Below are 23,525 nucleotides of genomic sequence, written 5' to 3' on the forward strand. Positions count from 1 at the left end.
ACGTTAACTGCTGGTATTATTGTGACCATATGAATACTCGACTGTAATGCACAATTATACTTCGTGCGTGGACCCACATAACAGACTTATATTCATCTTTTTTAATTCCATGCAATCACAAACAACACAATTCATTTTGTATTACAGGTCGCAAAATATGCCGAGTTAATCAATTATTATATCACCTGTTATCTTGTATGAAGCTTCAAATTCTATATTGCTGATCAACTTATCTTGTTTATTAAAGATCCATATACCTTTGCCACTAAATCAAAAGAGGATGGCAAAAGCAGTCTGCATTTAGTCCAGAAGAGGGCAGTAGTGGATAATGAATTATTCTTGGTGGCATACTATATTTAAACAATGTCGTTACGCCTCATTTAAACAGATATGCTCAAAAATAGGAAGACCTACAGGACCTGCATGGGAATCCCCTGGTTGACACCATAACACAGGTTACATTTAAACAAGTCCAGACATACACTCACAAACCCACTCAGTTGCTGTATTATTCTCCCTCATCATGAGAAGCTAATGACTGTTTTGTCTCTGATCGCCCCTCTCTGTTTGCTACCGTGCAGACAGAGTTTACTGGAGTCTTAACCCAAAGACACCATCAGCCAAACTGTCTCCATGCTGCCACTCCTGGTAAACTTTCGATGTAGTCATCATTTTAAGCTCTAATCAACCATTGTTTACAGTCATAATAATAAACGATCACATCTAAATTGGCAACAGATGCACAACACTGGATTCAGTTCTGCAGCTGCTAATCAAACTGTAATAATAGTAATTACAACTCTATGGCCTTTCAGTTGCAGTGCTGCCTGAACAGACAGTCCTCATTTAAAAATAGGGGAAAAACATTTTATTAACATACACAACATTATGAAGTCCTTTTGGAAAATTGGTACTACTGGCTCTGTGAATATTATTGGACAAGCCATAGTGGAGAAAAACAGGAGGCCTAAGGCATCCAGACAGTGCTTAATTGTGTTTGTCTAGGTTTATAGCCCTTTTAACTCATAAACATTTGCCTTGTTTTCCTGGGACAGACAGGCATGTACTCAGCTACACCAAACCTGAAAAGTCTCCACGTCTTTCTCTTCAGTATCTTTTGTCTTTGTTAATGTTCTCCTCATCTGTTACAGTCTCACCATAAACAGTGTGCTTTTTGCGTTGAGCATAAGGGTGGATTTGTATAATTTTGGATGGCATGCACCACCGGTGGTTGGAAGCGCCTCCCACTGTGCTAACAGGACTGGCTCAATTGTTAACTGGTCTGTCTTTAAGCCTGACTCTAAACAGAAAAAGGAATAGAAACCATGGAGCCCCAACTTGTAATTACCCCATGGAGGGCAATGCTCCCTCTCTCCATCTCCTCTGGAGCCCTTTGAAGATGCTCCATAGGGAGTTGGTTGTAATCAGGACACATGACTCATTGATTACTCCTTTTCGGTCTTCCAGGAACACAGCATAAGGAGTGGACGCAGCAGGGGGAGGGTAGTCCCCTCAGACTGTGCAGATAGACCGGAGGTGCAGATGCAGGGAGGACAGCACGTATTGAGTCTTGGACACAAATGAGATGCTATAAACAATCGGAAGTGCATTGTTTTTCTGGTGGTTAGCTCAGTTGGTCTGACTGGCTTTTCATTGCTGTCTGGAGTGAGGATGAGCAGCCATATGCCAAGGAAGGCTATGAGTCTGCAGGTTTTCATTCAAGCCAAAGTCATTAGTACACCTATTAGTACAATGTCAGCCAGGAAGAGGAGTAACTAATTCGTGAATGCACCTGGTTCAGCGTTGGATGCAAATAAAACTATACAAAAAAAAGATATACAATTTCTACTGTATAGCTTCTTCCCAATGTTTGTGCATTTTGTTTTACATGATTATGGCCGGCATGACATACAAATAATACAAAACATTTGCAGTATATTTTTGGTATGGCACTTTAATACCACATAATTCACTGTTTGTACTTTTGTACCTCTAGTAATACTCATTCGTAGGGAGAATGCACGAAAAATTAAACATAACTTTTTGTAAGATATTATACGAACCATTGTATGACGATACATTGCATAATTATACTGGAAAACACTGTGAACATGTAGAAGGCAGCAAATAAGCTGTTGAAAACTTGCCATTGTACACAAAATGAGTTCTCATAGCTCTTCGTGGGAAATAGTTGCCCGTCCCTGAAACATAATCACATAGTCACATAACCTGTATTTTTGCTTCCCTCTCTTTTCCACAATTGTTGTATTATTTCCCTGCAGCTAAATGTCCGAACACAGGGTAGCTGAATGTTTTACACATTTTAAATTGCAAAAGGTTGTCAGAAAAAAAGAGTTAAGGCACGTGATAAAAACAATACAACTATCTCTTATTGTGTGAAACCAAAGGCTGGTATACAAAGTTTTTATCTACATAGCAAGACTTGCAATAGATTGTTAGAAGATGCTTCGTTTAGCATTGAGAAAGACATCTCTGGTAAACAGAACGGGCAAAGCAAGTAGACCATAAAAGAGATCATAAAGGATGTCTTTTGATGTTTCTGGACTTGCACTCTGGACACCTGTGGGGTTGAACCCAGTGACTGGCTGTCCTATGTGGACATGTTGAGTAGAGGTAATTGGGTCATTACTTGCCAAGAAGCTGAACTAAAGCCTGAGGCAATGCTTATGGTGTATTAAATGTGTATTAATTGCACTGTGCAGGGAATATAGATTCAATGCATTCTTGCACAACCGCCCGTTGTTTTTTGTTGAGAACTTAGAACAAGTTTTGTTTCATTTTTTTGTTTGCAAGTGTGTCTCTGACCTCTGCTTCTCCCTCAGCTCTCACAAACAGAGGCCTGTATCGTGTCCATTAACAGTCATGAATCATAGGGCATGGTTTCTGTTTGAATTGCATTGTCTTTTTGGCAGTCAAGCGTTGTGGATGTCTTGGTTTTCTCACACAGGTCTGTGGCTGATGTCTACTGCCTTCCCCGGGAGAGCAGTAGTAATGTGGGGTGTGTCGCTCAGGCCTGTTCAGATGGAAAAACAAGAATCAGAGGAGCGTGGAGCTGCATACGAGCTACACACACATACACCCAGGTCATTGTTGATGACCACACTGCAACAATAGTAATCTTGGAGTAGCAGAAAAAGCCTGCAGCAGGGAAAGTTCAAAAGCCAAATAAGGAATGCTGTCCACTTACCAGAGGCTAGTGGAGAGGCACATTGGTCATATTGTGCCTTTATCTTGTCAGAGATGAGGATCGTTTGTGCTGTGGATGATATGTTTGTGTCTATCCTCCACTCGTTTGTCTCCATTTATATTGTGATTGCTGGATGATACCATTTCAAGCATTCAAAGGCTTTTTGTGTAAAGAGCAGACCATAAATAAGACAACTGTCATGCAGGTAGTGTTTGCGTGTTTGTGTGTCTTCGTCTGCATCTGTGTCTTTGCAGGATTTCAATTATTATCGATTATTGTTTGACGCAGCAACCATTTAAAGGTCTATAATTCTTTATTTGTCAACATTTAGCATCCTCAGGCTCCAGGCCCTTATAAAGAGAATGGTAAGCCTAATCAGGGTCTTCTTCGGGGGTGGCCTGGGCTTATTTGCCAATTGACATTTGGTGAAAGGGTGTTAGCTGAAAAAAAGCACCTCACACCATGAGGTAGAAGCCTCACGCCAAAACTCATTTCAGACATGTTTTGTTTGTGTGTAAAGAGGAACTCGTTTCACCACTCCCTACTCAGAGCACAACACAATCTCTCTGAGATGTGTGAAGTGTGTTGCAGCCCGTAACCCTTTCTTTAAACCTTTTTAGAAGTGAATCGGTCAATTTGCCTATATCCTTCTTCTTCCTCCTCCTCTTCTTCTTCCTCTTCTTCTTCTTCTTCTTCTTCTTCTTCTTCTTCTTCTTCTTCTTCGTTTTGACAGCATAATGAATGTGATTGCATGTTGATATTTGGGACCTGTTATTTTAGCATTATCATGAGAACAGCACCGGCTGATTACATTGCTTACCCTGTAATTACTTTAGGGGCACAACTAAATGGGTGCAATTGTGCAATATTAATAAGTACAGGTCAGGTCGCTTTAGTGTTGAACATGCCTACAAATTATAATAAATATGTAATATATATCTGTAATCTAATTCAATAAAAGCTTTCTTTCGGATATATTTGGCTGATTTGAGGCATCCTCGTTATTCTGAGCTGAGGTTTTCAATATTCTGCTTCAGAAATGCATACACTGACCTTTTTTGGTGAAGTCCAATTTTGGTATCTGCCTACTTTGTACATATGATGTGGCAAACCTGCATGATAAATCGACAGTGTGATGGAAAATATCCCTTTCCTTTATTAGTTAATTTTGATGATAATGTATTGAAACAAGGTCCTCCTATTCCTGCATACTTACACTGACAGCAAATCGTGTTAAATCAGGAATTCAGCCAGTTCAGTGTCATGATGTGGCCTGAGGCTAATAAAGTTCAATCTCCTCTTGCATCACCCTGTGAAGACTCAACAATACTCAATTTATAATGACTCTGCACTTCTGACTGTAAAGTGACTCCAGTTTGAAGTGCGTACTTTTCAGTCCACTTTGAACAGTAAAGTAGATAGAAGGCAAGAGCAGAAAGGCTGAACAACATGATGGGAACGACAGGCCCTGGACAGTGGTGAAGTCATGGGTCTGAATCTAAGCCCCTCATTAGACAACAAACTCATCCAGGGATGAACTCTGCATGGGGCTGCGATGTCAGATTTGCTATGAGGAAATGGCAGAGCACTAGGAATGTGTAGTGAAGTAAAAGTCAGCTGACGGCTCTTTGAAATTAATTTCTTTCTCTTCAGTTCACACTCTTCTCTTTATTTTCATCATCTGACTGAGCTTCTATAGGCTACTATCTAATTGGCATTACCGTCAACATTTATTTTCAATTCTGTACACCCATAAATACACTAGAAGTAATGCATTGTGGAGGGTTCCACACATTACTCTCTGTCGATTGGAAAATGATCTGCATTTCACGAGTTTCCGTGAAACCGATGCACCTTTTAGCTTCTGTTGCCAAATACCACACAAAACAAGCCCCAGATACGTTTTCACAAATCTTATCTGTGACTGTGATGCCTTCAATTGTGTCTAACAAGCCAACTCGCAGTTATTTTTGGATACATGATTCAAACATTTCAAATAAGAGTCAATACAACCATGCTAGCTAGCAGATCTGTGAGACTGTACTTAGGCACAGTAGTGCCTTGAGCTAAAAGCTAACATCAGCATGCTAACAATCTAATAGTGTTAAGACTAAGCAACAAACAGGCATTGTGATCAGTTGAGCTGTACTGCTAGCTTGGCTACAATTGCTCCAAAATGTACATTTGTGTTGGTCTTCCCAGCTTGAGCTCGTTTTGTCTTCATCAAGTGTTGAACTTTTGATTTAAAGTGTGAAAACAGATGATTTATGCTCGTGAAAAATACACCATAATACCAGTAATCTCACAATTTTGCAATAATATAATGCTAAACAGACAAACTGAAGGCTTTTACCACCCAGCTTTTAACTGAGAGAAGACTATTTTACTAAAATGATCACAATCATTATGATTCTTTGCAGTCGAGAATTTATTTTGTTTTATTTACACAATAAGAGAGAAACGAATATCTTATCCATGGTAAGAATTTCTTCTAAGAGCTAACAAGCCACCATATTGACTCGTGTGTCACCAAAATGGCTCCCAGTAAAGATCTTTTCATCTAAAAATTAGCAGGTCTGGCCTTTCATTACGCTAAACACCAGCACACATCACTTCTTAATTGAGCTGATGTTAACAATAGGTGATTAATGACAATAGTTACCCCACCACCAGCAAGCTCAATGGTACATCAGAGATTTACAGTGGTCCATTACTGGTGAATATGCGTTCTTGGTGAGAAGGAACGTTTGGGAAGTTGATCTCACACCTGGAAAAGCCACTTACACCTCCAGCCCAGAAAGCTGTTGGCTATATTAGCTGATGTCAGGCTAAAACAGGTCAGATTACTGTCCTCTGACTGATCCTTCTATAAATACAGCCCCGTTTCCTGGTTTACAAATCCACTTATGGCACAGAGAGATGTCCTAACCTCTGCGTAAAAGAATGTGCCAAATGTTGAGTCCGGCCTACTGATGTGATGAGGAAGAAGGGTAACAACAAAGAGCATGAGCGTTCTAGCTAGTATGAAGGAGAAGTGGCATAAAAGCTCAGTCCTTGCACACTATTGCCATCTAAGATTAGCTTCCCTTCTCTGCCGGTGTATGTTGTTCCTCCATGGAGGAACCAAAGACTTCACTGCTGCCATTGTGGAGACCAGCATCCTGTGCCTCACTGCAGGATTGCCCAAGACACTTGGTAAACACAGGAAATACAAAGCCCCTAAATACATCCCTACTGTGCTTGGAGGACTGCCATGACAACACACAGTGGATCTCCTGGAGAGCCGGGGTGTTTGTTAGGTGGATACACACTGAGATATGCCCCAGCAGTGCCCTTCTGTGCGAGGTCGTGAGGCTTTAGCTTATGCACTGTCTGTCACACCACCAAAATAAGAAGCCTCTCACTGCAAGGACACAGAATCCATGTGAGACAGGAATCCACCCTTGGCTCGAACAGCATACCTAATTTTGAAGGAATGTCAGGATAAAAATCTCAACTAAATGTAAATACCCTAATCTGCTCCACAGACCTTTACACTGGAGTCTTGAGATAAGGCTCGGAGAACTCATCTGTGTTTTTTTTACACAGCCTATCTGCTCTGGCCTTAACGTTGCATGGCAGAGGAGGAGCTCCAGACAGTTTAAGATTACCCCTTCACAAGAAACTCCAGAAACAACTGTCAAGACTAATCTGCTCTGCAAGCACAGGTCATCTGGACGCCAGATCCACACAGAGCCGTCATCAAAGCTGGACCTTTTTTCTCCCAAGCTGTCTCTACCTCATCCCTCTCTTTCTTTCCATCTTTTTTCTTTTGGCTTTAACAGCTTCAATGACCAGAGAAGAGGAAATCCACATCCATATGCCCATCCTGCAGCGGATGTCTTCGCTGTCATCGATCTCACTGAGGGGGGATATGCTTTTGGTGCAGATCGTAAAGAGCAGTGAAAGAACATGGGCATTGATCCAACTAGAGCACACCCAGCACTAATCAATAGAATAGATCCGCTGTTGAGCCATGAGTGGGGTGGTGTCAAACTGTACTAAATGAGGGCCGACGGCTGCTGACAGGAGCCTCTGAGGCCTGTGTCACCCAGTCTGTCATCTTTTGTCTTGTTTATTTAATGATTATGGCATTTGTTAATGGCGCCATGAGGTAGCGTGACTACATAATCCTCACTGAGACCATATTGTGCAGTGTTCCCACGGAAAGTATAATTGTTGGTTTGTACTGAGAACAACACACTTCCTTGGCATAAAGAATATCACAAACCTGTACTGTTAGAAATCAGCACCTGGAAAAATAGAGCTGCTTTTAGCCGATGTTTGCTTGATATGTTCAAAATGTTCCACAAGCCTCTGGCTTTCAGTAATTTGTACTAACAAGTGTTTTATGGCTCTTTTACACACTTTTGCGCTGATTTTATCAATACCATATAATGAACATGTTCTATTAATAACCATGTCATGGAGCTAACGAGTCTATGCTCACTATGTACAGATTTAATAGAGCAACTTACATACTGCATACTTATATATACTGTGAGACAGCATCAGTTTCAGCAGGGTTAACTACACATGCTGGTGGAGGTACATTTAGAGTGGATAGCCATGAAACAACTAACTTGCTCAGATACTTCTGTATGTTGATGAGCGTAAGATAGCTTTGACTTTTAAATGCAGCATTTTGTTTGGCCTTTCTCTAGAGAAATTAGTTTTGTTACGTGGGTGTTTTGCTGTGAACTGTGGAGATAGCCAAGGCCTATCATTGCCAAATCAGCACATGCTTAACTAAAGTAAGACAGAGTTTCAACAGTGCTTTGATGTCAAACCTTGACCTCATTAGTATACGGGTAAAAACACACTCATATCTATTTTCCAAAAGAATGCTCTTGTGATTTATATGAACCTCATCTGTTTCTATTTTAATGTAAGACATGTGACAAAGAGAAAAAAAGGGGGGATCCCAGTTGCAGTCCGTTTCTGATACCTTCGAAATCCTCCGTCCTTCATGTGCAAATCCCTTAACAAACTGGCCTAGAGTGTCACCCTGGGTTGTCCAGTTCAAAGGAACTACGGGGTCAAACCTGCCAGGTCATCCTCTCTCAAAGTGACAGAGTTTACCCCCAAACTAGCCCCCTTCTCTCTAAAAACACATGTGGCCCCAGATAGACTGTCACCCTCCCTTATACTGCAGGCCTGCGGTGATTTACTGCCTCGGTACACACCACATATAAACATATCATCCACATGCCATCATCCAGGCCTCTGGGGGCTTTCACAGAGCTGTGGTCCAGATTTTTGAAGATTTATCTACTTGCTGGCCGTTAACATGATGAAATATTAGCCATGGCCAGCTTGATTTCTTCAGAAGTCCCTTAATCTTTACCACTGGAGCAAAATACTAATTTCTGTTTATCTTTGAGCACATTCACTGTCAGGTGTTAATGTTTATGTTAAGAGCCTTAAAGGGAAGTTCAGTTGCCACCCTTTTAACATATTGATGCCAGGAAGCTGTGGTGCTAACAGCCTGCAGCAGATAAAGGAAGGCTTGCCATATGTTGCCTTTAGGAACCACTGTGAAAACACAGTCCACCCAGTGAAGACCAACAGCATTAATGAAGAGAATGGTATGTTGCATTGCCCTCCACTGATAAATCTTATCTTTTTAGTTTTTATTGCAACACCAACAAATTAAAGACAATACAACAGATTGCCAATTACATTTTGATTGTTCAACCCAGATACCCCTCACATAAATCCTTTCTTAATACCTCTTACCCCTACACACAACAAGATCCATTTCTTGTCTGTAAGCCTTCCCCTTCAACTTTCCCTAATGCCCCTGTACAAAGGGTTAAGGTCTGCCCTCCCCCATCAGTTGCTTTTGTTTCATGTTTCAAAGACCCATTCATCAGTATAACATACACAAACGACTATACCATGCATCATTTCAAACTTTTGCCCTCTTGAGCTTGAAATTATCAAGTTTCACATGACATAGACCTCTAAACATTTTGGTGTAAAATATCCCTCCCTAATAATGACTTGGTTTGCATGCTTGCCAATATTAATTTCCATGTGTCGAAGCATGCCTTTTAAGCCATGCATGCTTTTATACCAATTACGATCAACTAAACTGGTCCTGGTTAGTCTCACGTGACAGCTGTTTGAACCTGTCTGTCCTCATTGTGTTTCCTATGGGTTGAGAGAATGATGCTGCATGGAGGATCAGTCTGTTTGCCGCATGACCCCTGACCCCTGTGCAGAGATAAGACCTCAGGGTGTCTCGCAATGTGCTAGTGGAGCCGGCTGAAATTACATTTGCCTGCGCTGCAGTTTCGTGTTTGTTTGCTTTTTTTTGCCTTGACATGCCAGAACAACAGAAAAACAACAGCTGTGAAACAGAGACTAAGATAACAAAACAGGATCGAGAGGAGATAGAGTGTACTTCGAGTCAGGGTTTGTTGAGGAAAGAGCCTTATTATCTTCCACAATTCCTCACCGTTGGATCCTTTCCACAGCATCTGCAAGCTGGGACCTGTCTCAGATGGGGGAGCGCAAGTCAACCACTAACTATACCTGGGAGACAAAGGCAAACAAAAACATACAGCAAACTACTGACCCCAAGGAAATGCTGCAGTTTGCCCCATAATAAGCCATGTCCCCCAGCTGAATTCAATTTAATTGGACGGCCTACCATGCTTTGTGATTTCATAATTTTCACACTGATTATATATATTTTTCCTACATCACAATTAAAGACGCTGTTTGAAAAGGAAAACCATTTTAAGTAAAAGAGGAGGAAGAGGGGCCATAAAACTGTGAACCTGCCAAACAGTTTTCTTCTCATAAAATGAATAGAATATTGACCCTTTCAGACATGCCAGCTGAGTCCGTCTTTTAACTGGAGCACACGCAATAGGAATAGACAAGCGTGACTCTTTGCCGAAAGTCTAAAACCTTTTTTACGGCCGTTAGACTGGAGTCCATTAGAGCGGTGGGAAGCCCCAGCTTTAAAGTGGTCATTGTGAACACACTTCCAACGGGTTTATGACATCTTGTAGAGGAGAGCAGTCACACATGAAGGGCAGGCAAATATTTTGGAGGTGATAAGTAGATAGCTGGAAAAGAAAGATAGAACGCTTGTGTAGCTTTATGGTTGAAGAAAATAAATACATGCTTTCAACTGAAACAAATGCCCATAGATTCTGACGTTCAACTTTTAGGAGGCAAAGGGGAGTCAAAATGTTGGTTGGTGGGGGATTTGTTAGAGGCCATATGGGAGCAGCAAGGAGGGTGCTGGAGCAGGAGGTAGGTACCTGTTGGGTCCCATGTTCTCCTGTCACTCTGATCTTATCAGGGGGCCTGACCAAGAGGAGGACCAGCTGTCACTCTCCACGCTCTTTTGATGTCCCCCTTCAGAGCTCACACCACTACAGAGTCGAGGCTTGTTTTTGTTCATAATGAGGACTGGTGGCTTTGTTGGTGAGCCAGTTGACAATCCCCACTGTCGAAAAAAAATCAAGATAAAGCAAGATAGTTACAGCTCTCAGAGGATATGTGGGGCAGGGACAGTTCAATTGAGTGGTTTAGAGGCTGAGGCTTGACAAAAGAGAGCCAGTCTTCTGAGCTGACACAGGACATCCTGCTCATAAAACAGCCAGGACGTCCTTACAGAGGCACTGGCACTGATAAAAGGGGAAACACCATGTATTCATCGGAAACTTCCTCACAAATGCACTTGCCACTGTTCCTCATGAGCTCATGTCCTCCTTTGGAAATTGCACACTTTGGGTAGAATCCCAGTGAGCTTCAGGGAGATTGCACAGTAATTATTTTTGCCTACGAGAGACGGCTAGACTGTTTTTATGAAGTTTGAGGCTAAAGTAGCACCAACATGTTTCAGCCAAATAAGAGTAAATTCACACATTTTGAGGATTACCGGAATACTACTGTTATCTTTTTTCAGATCCCACTCATTTCTCTAATCATGTGGCTTAACTGTTTTAAGTTGTGAGAGCATGTGTGCCTCCTGTTTTCTGCTCTTCCTGCTGTCTTATCGGTGAGCACTCATATAAACAAACATAAGAGTCATTTTTGTTAGCGTTGCTAACAATGGCAACATCTGTCTGCCTGATGGTTGGTCAGTTTGCTTCTGAAATATCTCAGCGTATTGGACAAATTGAGATGGTGTTTTGAACGGACATTCCTGGTCCCCAGAGGATAAATTCGAATCACTTAGGTGATCCTTTGACATTGATCCTTTGATCCACATCAACAACTATTGTGATAGAATTTGTACAAACATAAATTCTCTTAGTTAGTATGCTAATATTAGCATTTAGCTCAATTATACCTAGTCATATTAAATGATGTGGTATTTCGCTAAAATATGCAATGATTCAAAAATCAAGTTGCATTCTCGATAATATGACATACAGTATGTTGTTGTCAAACATGTGTGTGGATTAAAATGAATAACATATTTCTTGTATTTGTAATACAGGGTATATTACAGTCCAATTATCTGTCCCCAAATATTAGTTTGGTAATGTCAAATAAAGTAACTGATGGTGGCCTCAAAAGCTAGAGCCCAAAGACTCCTTCACTTGCATGCACAGGGATTTCCCTCTGCCTCACAATGCCCTATGCTGCAGTGAGTGCGTGCTCCCCATACACTGCGAACTTTTGAACCACCTCTTGACCACAGCTTGAAGAGGGTTGAGACAATGGTTAGTAAACACAGTGGAGTGAATGAAGGGATTAGGCATTAAATGACAGGATGTGCTTAAAGAAGGGCAGGTGGTGGTCGAGGAAGGGCCAGCTGAGCCTCGCACGAGTTGAACATCATGTGTCTCCCTGTGTCTTTTCTCCATTTTGCTCGTCTTCATGCTCTGTCTTGCTCTCAATCTTTCACACTTGTCCTCCAGTAGCTCATCTCTTCCTGCTCATTTCCTTCCCTTTCTATCTCATCTTGCTGTTCTCTATCTCTATTGTTCTCTTCTGCACAACCAGAGAAGCCTGCTCTTTAACTCAGGCCTCAGACAATTGACATTCATGAGGTTGGACATTCCAGTCCAGCCCCATTCATATGTACAGTAAGCAAAGGGACAAAAGCCACCTCACACACTATAGAGCCCATCCCCCATGCAAAGGGTTGCAGAGGAGCTGGGTCAATCCTAGTTGTTTCACTGTAGACTAAAGTAGTATATTGTTGGTGTGTAGACAATATCAATTCAATACACTTTGCCATTTAGTTTACAGTCCACAAAAAAACGCTGTTTAGCCACTGTTTGTAGCTTCATGTGCCAACGACTGAATATGTCTGCAACTCAATGTGTCTTCCGCCTCAAGTAGCCAACCAGTCAAGTTACAATTTACATTCATGTCTTTACGAAATGCCATCACCTAATCATTTTATCCTATTAAACATTTGAGTGAAATTGGAAGAATTAGCCAGTTAATTTGTAAGTTATGATCACAAACATGTTTCGTAAAGTTACAGTGACCTTTGACTGCCGGCCTATAATCAGTTCGTCTTTGAGTCGATATGGACGTTTGTGCAAAATTTGAAGAGGCATTCCCGAGATATCCGTTTCACGAGAATGGGACGGACGTGAGATCACAGCCGCCTTGACCTTTGACCTCCAAAATCGAATCCGCTCACAACTAAGTCCGAGTGGACGTTTGTGCGTAATTTGAAGAAATTCGCTCCAGGTGTTCCTAAGATATCGTGTTCACGAGGGTGGACCGGCCGGACGGACAACCTGAAAACATAATGCCACGGCTGTCGCTGGTGCAGAGGCATAAAATCGGAGTATTACATGCTGCTGAAGGCCGACCACGATGAAGAAAGAAAACACAGGAAGCTTGATGAGGTATTATGTGTTTTGAGCATGGAGACAGACTGAGAAGGGCTGGTGCCTGATGGGTTTTAGGATTACCTCATTCACACGCAAGAGGAGAGCCCCACCTCCAACTGTGACCTAATGTGAACCAAGCCAAAGTTTAATTAACACCCGTCTGCGGCACACTCATTGTTATTTCAACTTCATTTTCTGCTCTCTATCTCTCTTTCGTTTGTTTGCAATGTTTTTCTTGTTTTACAGATGTCACATTGTCACAGAGACGTTAATTCTGGAGACTGGATTTGTTATCAGGATACAATTTGATAATTCTTTTTCCAGACTACTTTAGATTTAGAGACCTGAATAAATGTTTTTCAATCATCAGGAGATTCATGTCACTAGTTGAAAAGAGGAGCACAGTGACCTGACATGTAATAAGATCAGTGTCCAAAGCGGCTCAGAGGCATGCATTTGCTGTATTACATCACTGTTTACCTGTCCAACTACTCAGAGTAGTTTGGCATGACACCTCCACCTATTTATATTTCCCTGGACATTGAGAAGCATGTTGTACTGCAGGCCGCTTTAGATTGAGCGTGAGAGGAAAGCTGTGCGTGAGTGTGAAGCCAATCATCAGTTATTTTTAGTTTGCTGGTTAAACCATGCACTCTCAGTACCTTCATTGCCTAGATACTCCACATTCCCCTTTTTCTCTCAGAACTATGGTGTAAAATGCAAATGGTGTAAAAGTAAAGAAATAAATAAAATAGAACTGTATTCATGGGTCTCTAGCCAGGTGAAAAATGAATCATAGCTGAGTCTTTGTTACGGTTGAAAGACCTGTTAAGATCTTTTATCAGCAGGTGTGGTGTCAGCTGAAAATGTTTGATCTTGATTAGATGTGACCGTTTTCCCATGTGTTCTCATGTATACGATGTCAAAGTCAGAGCACTTCTGAGTAACGAGATCCCACGCGACATCTGTAGTCCTTCATTGTGACTTGAAAGCCATCCATAGGGAGTGTGTTCAATTACGCCCTCAATGCACTCAACGTTATACCCTCTAAAATATCATGACCAAATCCTATGTGCAGGTGTGAACCTGTACACCTGCTGCCGACCCCCGGAGGTTTCATTCCCCAGCCGAATTGGCTTTATTCATCATCCAATTACATTTTGTAGTTAAGGCACTGCTTCTGCAAAAAAAAAACATTCAATGTATTTATTCTGCAAATAACTCATTTTAGTCGGGGCCTAGCAGGTGGACTCACCTTCTTACAACAGACTCAAACAATGAGTCTTAAGGAAGTAAATGGCAGACAAGTTGAACACAAAAAGAGACAAGCCCAGAGACTGCAAGGGTACAACCAGGCCCCTGACCCCTCTTTTGTGGGGAGATGTGCCCTCAGAGACGAGCCAGCTCCACAGCTGGAAAGGTCAGCAAGCACACAAGGTCAAGCCGACGCGATCCCGCCATACTCAACATCAAACACAAGTCCAGCGCATGTCATGCTCCTTCTGAGCCGGGTTGAAAACAGCAGCACTAATCCCACCGACAGCTCGCTGCCGCTCTCTCTGTGAGGACAGAGGTCAGCTGGCTGTACAAAATCCTAATGAGTTGATTCAATTGTAGCAACTCTCTCAACTAAAAATGCTCTCTTTGATGTGTGGCGTTCGTGGCCTTTAGACCTGTCTTGTGTTCGATGAATAGAGAAAAAAATGCTTCTGGATTAACACATGCCCTTTAGTGAGCACTTACGGTATATTCAAAGAGTGATGCCTTTTCTTCTTCGATGGCAAACTGAACATTTCTAGAACGGAGAGAAAATGAATAAATGAAGGATCCATGGGTCTTAAAAATAATGGTCTTCACTGTGATTAAAACAGCAGGGAGAAAAACTTCAAAGTAACATTTGATGAAATGCTGAAATTGTTTGTCAGCCCTATAAGCTTCTTAGTTGGGAACTTTTAAGGTCAGAGTGGCTTTCTAATGAGAGAAAGCATTATGTATGACCACGGGAGACAGAGAGTGCCGATGTGTGGAAGGCCAGTGCCCTTTTGCTCACCTCTTCTTTGAAAGAATTTGATTGACAAGATATCAAGGCAGATTTTGGAAATGAGATTATTGGACAACTCTGTGCAGCTGCCCACTGTTTAATCTCTTCATTACAGCTCAGAAATGAGGAGCCTCTTATCATTCGTCATTCCTTCTAAATCCTATGCGCCCCTTGCCATATACACCAACTGTTTTAAAACCGCTGGTCTCTCCTCATAAACCTGAGCTTCTGCTGCCATCATCTTAATATCTGTTTGTGAAACTGCAGTGTGACTGTGTGTTTTAGTGCTTCAGTACAAGTGTGTTTTCTTACATTTAAATGACTGAGGCTGATAAGTTTCACCCTCTAATTAAACACGACGGTCTGGGGTGATTGTTGAAGACGCACCTTATTAAACAAACAGCTGGGCAGGAAACCAGATAAGGAGCCGTTAGCGCCATCTGTGCTAAATTAGTCTGCCTCGGTGGGACGTTTGTAAGGATTAAGTGGAGATGTTTTTCAAACATGTCAGATAAATCGTCACCAGAAGAAGGGAGAAGTTAACAGATTCAATTTAGTAAACATTTCGCACTCACTGAAAAGTAGAGTGCTAATAATACCAAAGCTAGTGCTTAGCTCAGTAGGCTAACGGACAACAATTCCTTTAAAAAAGAAAAAGGGAAGATTCATAAACACTCAAACTATACCAATATATATTAAATACATTTATTCTAACTAGAAAACATGGATGGTTTTAACCAATGGGCAAAATTAAGAAATGAACAGAAAATAAACAATTATTTGCAATAAGAAATTGGATTGGTTTTATTTCTTAGGTACATACAATTATATGACAGATGTCCATGAAATTGTCAAACGCAGCCAGATGATATGACAAACCCTAATTACAACATAAATATTAACAAATGAAGTGGAATTGTGTTATATTTGCTTTGATACAGTGCACTTTTGTGTACAGTCTCATGTTCAACCATTGCAAATTCTTTCAACAAAACAATCAGTGCACAGACGCAGTCCTGTTTAATTGCTGCTTCTCAGTGATGATTAAGGTGTTGAGGTCAAAGACTCGGTTTCCAAACCGTTTTGAAGGCGTTTCCCACAGCCCTCTGTGTTGTCCCAACAGTTCTCTGCCATGGGGGAACTTTACACCAGGGTCATGACCTTCAGGGAGGCCGGCTGGAACCGACGAATCTTCTTCTTCAGGGCCCGGGAAGCTTTGATGCGGCAGGCTGATGGCTCAGGGCGTGGGAGCTGCTGGAGGGGCAGTCCAGCTGCGGTGGGCCCCAGAGCAGCCTCGGCCCACACGAGACCTTTCTCCTCCTGGCTGTCTACCTGGTCCTCCTCGTCCAGGGACAGGCTGCTGTCAGAGTCCGAGAAGGACTGGGAGCTCTGGCTGGACTCGCTATCTCCAAAGCGGTTGGTGGTGTTGTCGCTCATCTCCCCCTCGCTACTCTCGGCAATGGTGGAGTGAAACAGTGAGGCACATTCGGCCGAGTACTCGGACTCGCATCTGGGTGGGTAGTGGCTCGAGCTGTTGAAAGCTGCTGGAGGGTATCTGGCATTAAGATTGTGGAGAAAAGGGTTCGAGGACTGGAAGGAGCGAGGAGGTCCTATCCACTGGCCTGACTTGGCACTCATACTGCGGACCATCTGCATGCTCCCTGGTGCCTGAATATGACGCTGAACACATGAGGCCTGGAACATCTCCAAATCGGACGGCCATTTGCCAGCCCCCTGCCTCCTCTTCCTCTGCTCTACAGGCGGATCGTACCCAAGGCACTGCAGTCTGCGGCTTTTGCTCGACTTCGAAACAGCAGGGATGGGATGTGGCTTAGAATGGACCTTGTGGGTGCACATGAATCCTGGGCTACAGTGGCTGGAGTCAGAGCCTGAGCCCTGTCTGCGCTCTTCTGTGTGACAGGGGGTACATTTCTGGGTAGTTTTTCCTTTTCCTGATCTTCTCTGTTCCCCCTTGGTTCCACCACTGGCCTCTCTGGTCCTTTCACCCGAGGAGTAGCCATGTTGCTGCCTCATTGCCCGCGGCTTCTCACTGCCTTTTCTTCTCAGTTTCACGGCTTTGGTTTTACGGTCTGCCTGTCTGACCTTGACCCTCTGAGATCCAGCAGGGACAAATTTGGCATGGACAAACTCAGGGGAAGCTGTGTGACCAGCGTGAATCTCAAAGCTTTGACTCTCCTCTGTGCTGGAGCTGTGGGCCATCACCGATCTTTGCCTATAGCCCTTTCTCTCTTGGGGCACGGACTCTGGGTTGCCTCTTGCTACACTAGCATATTCTCCTTGCGGTTTATCATTCTTCCTCAGAGATAAAGTGGTGACCTCATCTGCGCTGTAATCCCTCATGGCAGCAGGATAGGAGTATCGGTACGAAACCTCCGGGGCTCTCACTGACTGATTGTGAATCGCCTTATCAGCTGGCTCTTGGCTGGAGAATGCCGTGCAGCGTCTCTTCTGGTAGCTATCTAGTGGGGTGATGTCTGTGGTTGGGGCTGCAAGAGGCTGCAGCACAGACAAGTCTTTCTGAGACACTTCAGGAAACGCAATTAAAACTTCAGTGGGCCTCCTGTGATAGTCACCGTGTGTCTGCAGAGTCTCTGTGCCCGTTTCACTCTGGATTTTGCTCAAGCTGCGCAGGAGGAGGTTGTCAATGTAACCCAGGGTCTTGGTCTCATAACCCATTTGTGCCCTTTGGAGGGTGTCAGAACGGCTCACTGCAAGGGCTCCTTGGCCTTCTAGAAGTCCAGGTGTGGCTGGGTCGCCCCCATGGGAAAAGATTGGGCTCTGGAGAGCGACAGCGTGCAGGGGGCTCGGGTAGTGGTACACTTCCGCCCCACTGCGGGACACCAGGTTGCTGTGGAACTTGGGGTCCATAGTGGAGGTCTTTACGTTTGAGCACATTGGCGGTTTCTTTGCATCCACAGATTTGTAGTAGCTTGGTCCTTGAGCCATCATCCTATCGAGATCACCTAATGAACACAAAGACAACACAAAATACAGATTAACTTTTAAAATCACTGAAAAATGTTATGCAGCAAAATACAAGTGACAGCAGTTGCATGGTTCGCATTACGACACAAGAGACCTTAAATTATCTTCAATTAGAGATTGGGAGATTTGGTTACCTGTTGACACAGGTCTTGGTCGAGCCTTTTCGGTGCTCGCTCGGATCCTGCTGCTGCCAAGATGGAGGCCTGTGGCCCGCAGAGGGTTGGTCTGGGTAGTGCTCTCATCAGCAGAACGCCGGCGGCATCCGTCTACTTGCGATGGCGGGCTGATGTGGGAATTAGCAGGCCTCATGGGAGAGAGGAGGAGGCTTGTCTGGGAGGATGACAGACACTCGCTGTACACAGAGGTGCACGAGTTGGACAACGAGCAAGAGCCGCCATCGCTGAGCTCATAGAAACCTGGAGAGAGCAGGAACAATTGTGCACATGAGTGTTTTTCTTGGTATCTGTGATGGTAGCTCTGCAGGATAATTTGATGCTTGAACCGTAGGGCTTTTTGTACAAGTGTTAGCCTACACACCTGAACTTGGCCTGCTGTCACTCTCCAGCTGCTCTGTGGAGGCCTTGCTCACATCCAGCTTCAACTCACTGATCTGTTGATCCAGCTGCTGCAAGTGAGTCTTCAGACCTACATCCTGTTTCCGAAGACGAGACTGTAAAACAGACACCACATCGCATTTTAGCCGACCCCCAAAATGTGTATGGAATACCCTGAACCAAAGGACATGTCTTACTGATTTTCTCAGGAAAGGAGTTTACGCATACACACATGCATACAGTTACATAAAGTATCTGTACAGGTGAATATTAAGCAGAAAAGTCATGATGAAGGTGCTTTAATTTCATTTAGACGAGGCCTGTTGTTCAGATAAAAGATGCTCTAATGTACAGCCATCAGAAAAACAAAGGCGACTCAGCTGTGGCTGATGATTAACCCCAGCAGGACAAGGGGGAGCATAAAAGAAGCAGTGGTGGGTAACTCATTTCTCCCCCACAGCGAGGGCCTGGCCATTGTGTAAACTAATAGAAGAGGAAAGCTTGGGGGTTGGGATGAAAGACTGTTTGCTTTGCAGCTCGGGCTGGGCATTTACAGTGGTTACAGTGCTCCTTAAAATGAGGACTCAATTTAATTCAAGTCTTATTCTCTTGTAAAAATCAAGTCAGTTTGGTTGAGTTCTTTTTAAACTGTGGCAAAAAAAAGAGAGTTCTTGTAAAGTGTTTCTGGACCATTATGTCTATATGTAGACGGTGGTGTCTTTTAAAATATGGGGTGTTGTGAGTCTGCAGCATTTTGCAAGATTGTTGAACACAATTCAAACCATATGTTGTCCTATTACTTTACATTCACCCAATTCTACTTAAAGGCAAGCATATCACCTTAATCCCTGCTCTTCCTGTGAAGGGTTACGACACTAGCCCACATGGAAAAAGCTCGTCATGGAAAACTCAACACAGCCAGTTGTCTGCAACACTCAAGGGATCATGACTGTTATTCACAGCAAATTAAGCACTTTTGAAAAACACACCGCCACATTTTTTTTTAATACTCCCTGGCATTAGTGGTTAATGATTGCGGTATGCACCCCCCTGCAGTCTGCACAGGCACTGTGTGCGCGCACGTAAACAACTCAGAGTCCTCCTGGTCCCGCAGTGAACCTTGATTTATGACACCTATCCTACTTCCTACCCCCAGCTGAGAGCATGAAAGTGTGTCTGCTAATAATTAAAGACGGTATGCACATGAGCATCAGCTGACGGCAAGATTCAAAAGGGACGATTTCATTCCCACGACAATAAAAAAAAGTAAATGAGGGTGTTAGTCCCATCGTTATAAATATGAACGATACTAAAGGTAAAACAAATATTATGGCTGACACCAAACTACTGCCTGCACAGTGTGCCCCCGAGAGGTATTTTAATGATTTTATGGCTTTTGAGATAAATTGCTTCCTACCAGCTGTTGCTTTAGGGTTGTTAAGGTTGCCTCCAGCCGCTGTTCCTCAGCCCCCATCGTCCTGGGACTCTCCGGGCCTGCGTGGACTGCAGTGACCGGCTTCTCTCGGTCCATCCTCAGCGCCCAGCTCACCATGTCGCTCTGTCTGTCCTTCAGCAGATGCAGCTCCTGCAACCCGGCCAGGGCTGCCTGCAGCCTCTCCCCGACCCTGCTGCGGTCCACCCCGGCCGCAGCACTCATCATCCCCGCACAAGACCCCTTCCTGCTCAGCATGTTGGAGGGGGACGTCCGGGCATATCCTGAAATAAGACCCTTTAAAGAAACGTCCTTGCTCATACTTCGTTAGTGACTGCCTTGCTGCTGCTGCTGCTGCTGCTGCTGATCCGTTTGGTTTTTAAACTACCTGTTAGAATAAATCTTGAGCTCAGAGGAGAGACGGAGCTCCTCCCACAGTCCAAACGGCCCTCCTCCTTATTGGCTGGCCACTGAGTCCCAATGAACATCTGGTTTTAATCCTCCCCATTCAAGTGCTCACTGGAGCTGCCGAGGCATGTACTAATCCATCTGCATAATACCACATGGCATGATGAGCATATTATTCTGCTATTTACACTATTATTGTGTTGTTATTCTCTCCTGTAGTACTCAGTAGTACTTTATGTGATTTCAGGGAATACATAGGCCATGACATATGCTCTCAGTACCATTCAGCAAATCCAAAATCAATCTAATCACATGAAAAGCATGCATCTGAGCAGTTATGAGGAAAGTATTCCACACGTTTTATACAAGGATTGAATGTGACTCTAAAGTTCTGTGCAAAACTCAAAGCTTTAAATCACATTTACAAGGAAGAGATGGAAACTTCGATTCAAAACTAATTCTCTTCCTTCAACCAAACTCATTTCGTTGGAAGTTTTTTCTTTCCTTGGAAATGGAGACTTGACAAAACAGCACATGTAGATGGTGGTGGCAGTATAGACCAGTGTTGGATAAATGATGCCCCCCTGTGGTTATAAAGAACACTACACTTTAATGATCTGCACATGTGTCCCTCCTATGCTAAGTAATAAGCTACTTTTGAGTACCAAGCTCCATCAGTCTATTTTGACGTTTATTCCCATGCAAGCTGGACATTTAATTGCATTAAAAGTACAAAAAATGATTCCCACAGTGAGTGAGTTAATTGGCATTGTGAATGAAAGAATGTTGGTGGGCCACCAGGCCGATACATTAAGAATCACTGCACTTATATTTTTGAGATTCTGGCATAGCTTAAAAGTTAAAAAATAACAGAAAATGAATATATTTATTCTACATTTAGGGGGAATACCTGAAGATGTAAATGACTGGGACCAATTATATATCTTGTGCATATTTGAATGGTTGCTAAGCTGATGTGAAAGTACTCTCATCAAAGTCAATGTACTATCAATGTACTATCTGACCATACAACTGCAAATGATGAACTTCAGCAATATGTTTGTGTGCTGTTGAGTCTCTAAATATTACGACAATGACTGTAGAATATTCACCAGTCAGGACTGTAATTGGGTATGCTGGTTACCAGATACTTAACACGAGGTGCAGTCAGCTCAATGAGACACGGGAAGAGTCCACTTCAATCGTGATTTATTGTAGACGTGGAACAGGTGATAGGGCAGGTGAGGTTGGTTTTCCGTAAACAGAAGAATATGTACCATGTATTAGCACCTTACACCAAATGCAATACATAGGGAGCAAATACCTGGCTACCCTATTACCGATAAGAATTAACACAATGTGCATCAGTGTAATTCAACATACATCACACAAGCATTAAGGCACTGCAAACACAAGTGTTATAAGAGTCAAGAAACTCACATTTTCACTCAGACAAACAACTGTGGCCTGTAGAAAACCCCTGCAGGTAATGCAAAGAGGTGCACACCTGTACTTCATTTTATAGGCTGTCATCAAGACAGGCTCCTCCCACCTCCTGCTCCTCCTCAGACAGCTCCGCCCCCAGACCTGCTCCTTGTTCAACGTAATGAATGTCAGTGTATCTAAACTTTAAAGTGGATTAAGTCTTTTAAAAAGGACGAAATTTATTAATTTGGCTGCAGGGCTGAGATAGTGTAGTGATGAAGAATCAGTGAAAAGTAGATTGTTGAAGGTCTACTTTTAGTCACTAACCTCATTCATTATGAAACACATCTCTGGTCTGATTTGTGCATGATTCTATCTCTGTTGTTCTCAAAACAACATGACTCACAGGACAAGTATTGTTCTTCTTTTATTCCGATGATGCAGCTGAGATGAAGTAAACTCTTGTTCTCGTCGTTAATAATCTGATAGCAAATAAATGAGGGAGCGACTGAGCCCTCATCGCAGGCGAAGGCAGCATGATGGAGGGCTGCAGACTATTCACCTTCACTGCTGCTGTTCGCACTGTAGCACAGGTGGGGACATTCTTTCGTGCTGGTATCGGCAGCTATCTTGAAGCCAGAGTTCAAAGGAAAAACAGGAATGCCAGGAGGGGTGTGCACCTGTGTGAGTATCTCTCACACACACATGGGCAGATCCAAGACAAAGTTGATTGAATCATATTTAAATAGGAGCTAAATCAACTCGCTAATATGTGGGTTAAACGCTGTTTGAATGGCATTTGGGAACTTACATTCACAGACTGCATGCAATTGTACTGTGAATTTAAAACGATTAACCTACAGCCACTAGAGGGCAGTGTCGCACTACTTCTCAATCTTGTGAGATTATTATTATCCTGCCTCGTATTGTTGGTGGATAGTCTGTACATATTTGGGAAATTTGTAATTGAATAACCCTGGGTGCAAGCTGGTTCATCCATTCACCACGCAGCTAATCATGACATTTACAGATTTCTTTTGGGAGATATGGAGCTAAATCACGATTGCAAAATAACACATCCCCATCACTTTGATGGGCAGGCCCTCTCATCAAGATGCTCACATTATAGCGAATATACAGCACATTGTGAAGCCCACTCCTCACAGGGATAGCGTCATGTCCTTGTGATGCTGCTGGCATACAACGCTGCATTGTGATGCCTGGATGTCCCTCTGCCCCCATCCCCTTCAAAGCACTTCCTTCAGGGTGACATCAGCAGTGGTGCTGCTCCAAAAGGTGTCCTCTTTTTAGCAATCAAGTGTGGGCTTTGTGCTTGAGTCATCATTGCTCTCTTAACCTCATCCACCCATGGCTTCTAAAAATGAACTTTTTTAAACTTACGACTGTTTAAGGCTGTAAATTCAAACAGCTTTGTCTCACCCAAGGCTTCTCTTTGTGTGGCTTCTTCTTTTATCAGCAGATTTTCCATCCTCCCTCTTTTTTTTCCATCCACTTAAGAAATGATAAAGCAGCCAAATGTTGATTAAAAAAAACAAAAGCACAGGGCCAGGGCCAGCAATCCCTTTTA

At 43.1% G+C, this 23,525-nt stretch overlaps 1 protein-coding gene across 1 annotated transcript; it reads right to left on the reverse strand.

Annotated features, from left to right (window-relative positions):
• Positions 1-15,918: 15,918 nt before the first annotated feature.
• dact2 (dishevelled-binding antagonist of beta-catenin 2) lies at positions 15,919-20,436 on the reverse strand. The gene is made up of 4 exons (XM_079280824.1): positions 20,090-20,436; positions 18,656-18,788; positions 18,253-18,534; positions 15,919-18,096 (listed from the first exon to the last, which is right to left on the reverse strand). Exons 1-4 carry the CDS (start codon positions 20,423-20,425, stop codon positions 16,256-16,258), a joined length of 2,592 nt encoding a protein of 863 aa, XP_079136950.1. The 5' UTR covers positions 20,426-20,436; the 3' UTR covers positions 15,919-16,255.
• Between the last annotated feature and the right edge of the window lie 3,089 nt (positions 20,437-23,525).

The sequence above is a fragment of the Melanostigma gelatinosum genome (genome assembly GCF_949748355.1).
Source record: "Melanostigma gelatinosum genome assembly, chromosome: 12".
NCBI classification, from domain to species: Eukaryota; Metazoa; Chordata; class Actinopteri; order Perciformes; family Zoarcidae; genus Melanostigma; species Melanostigma gelatinosum.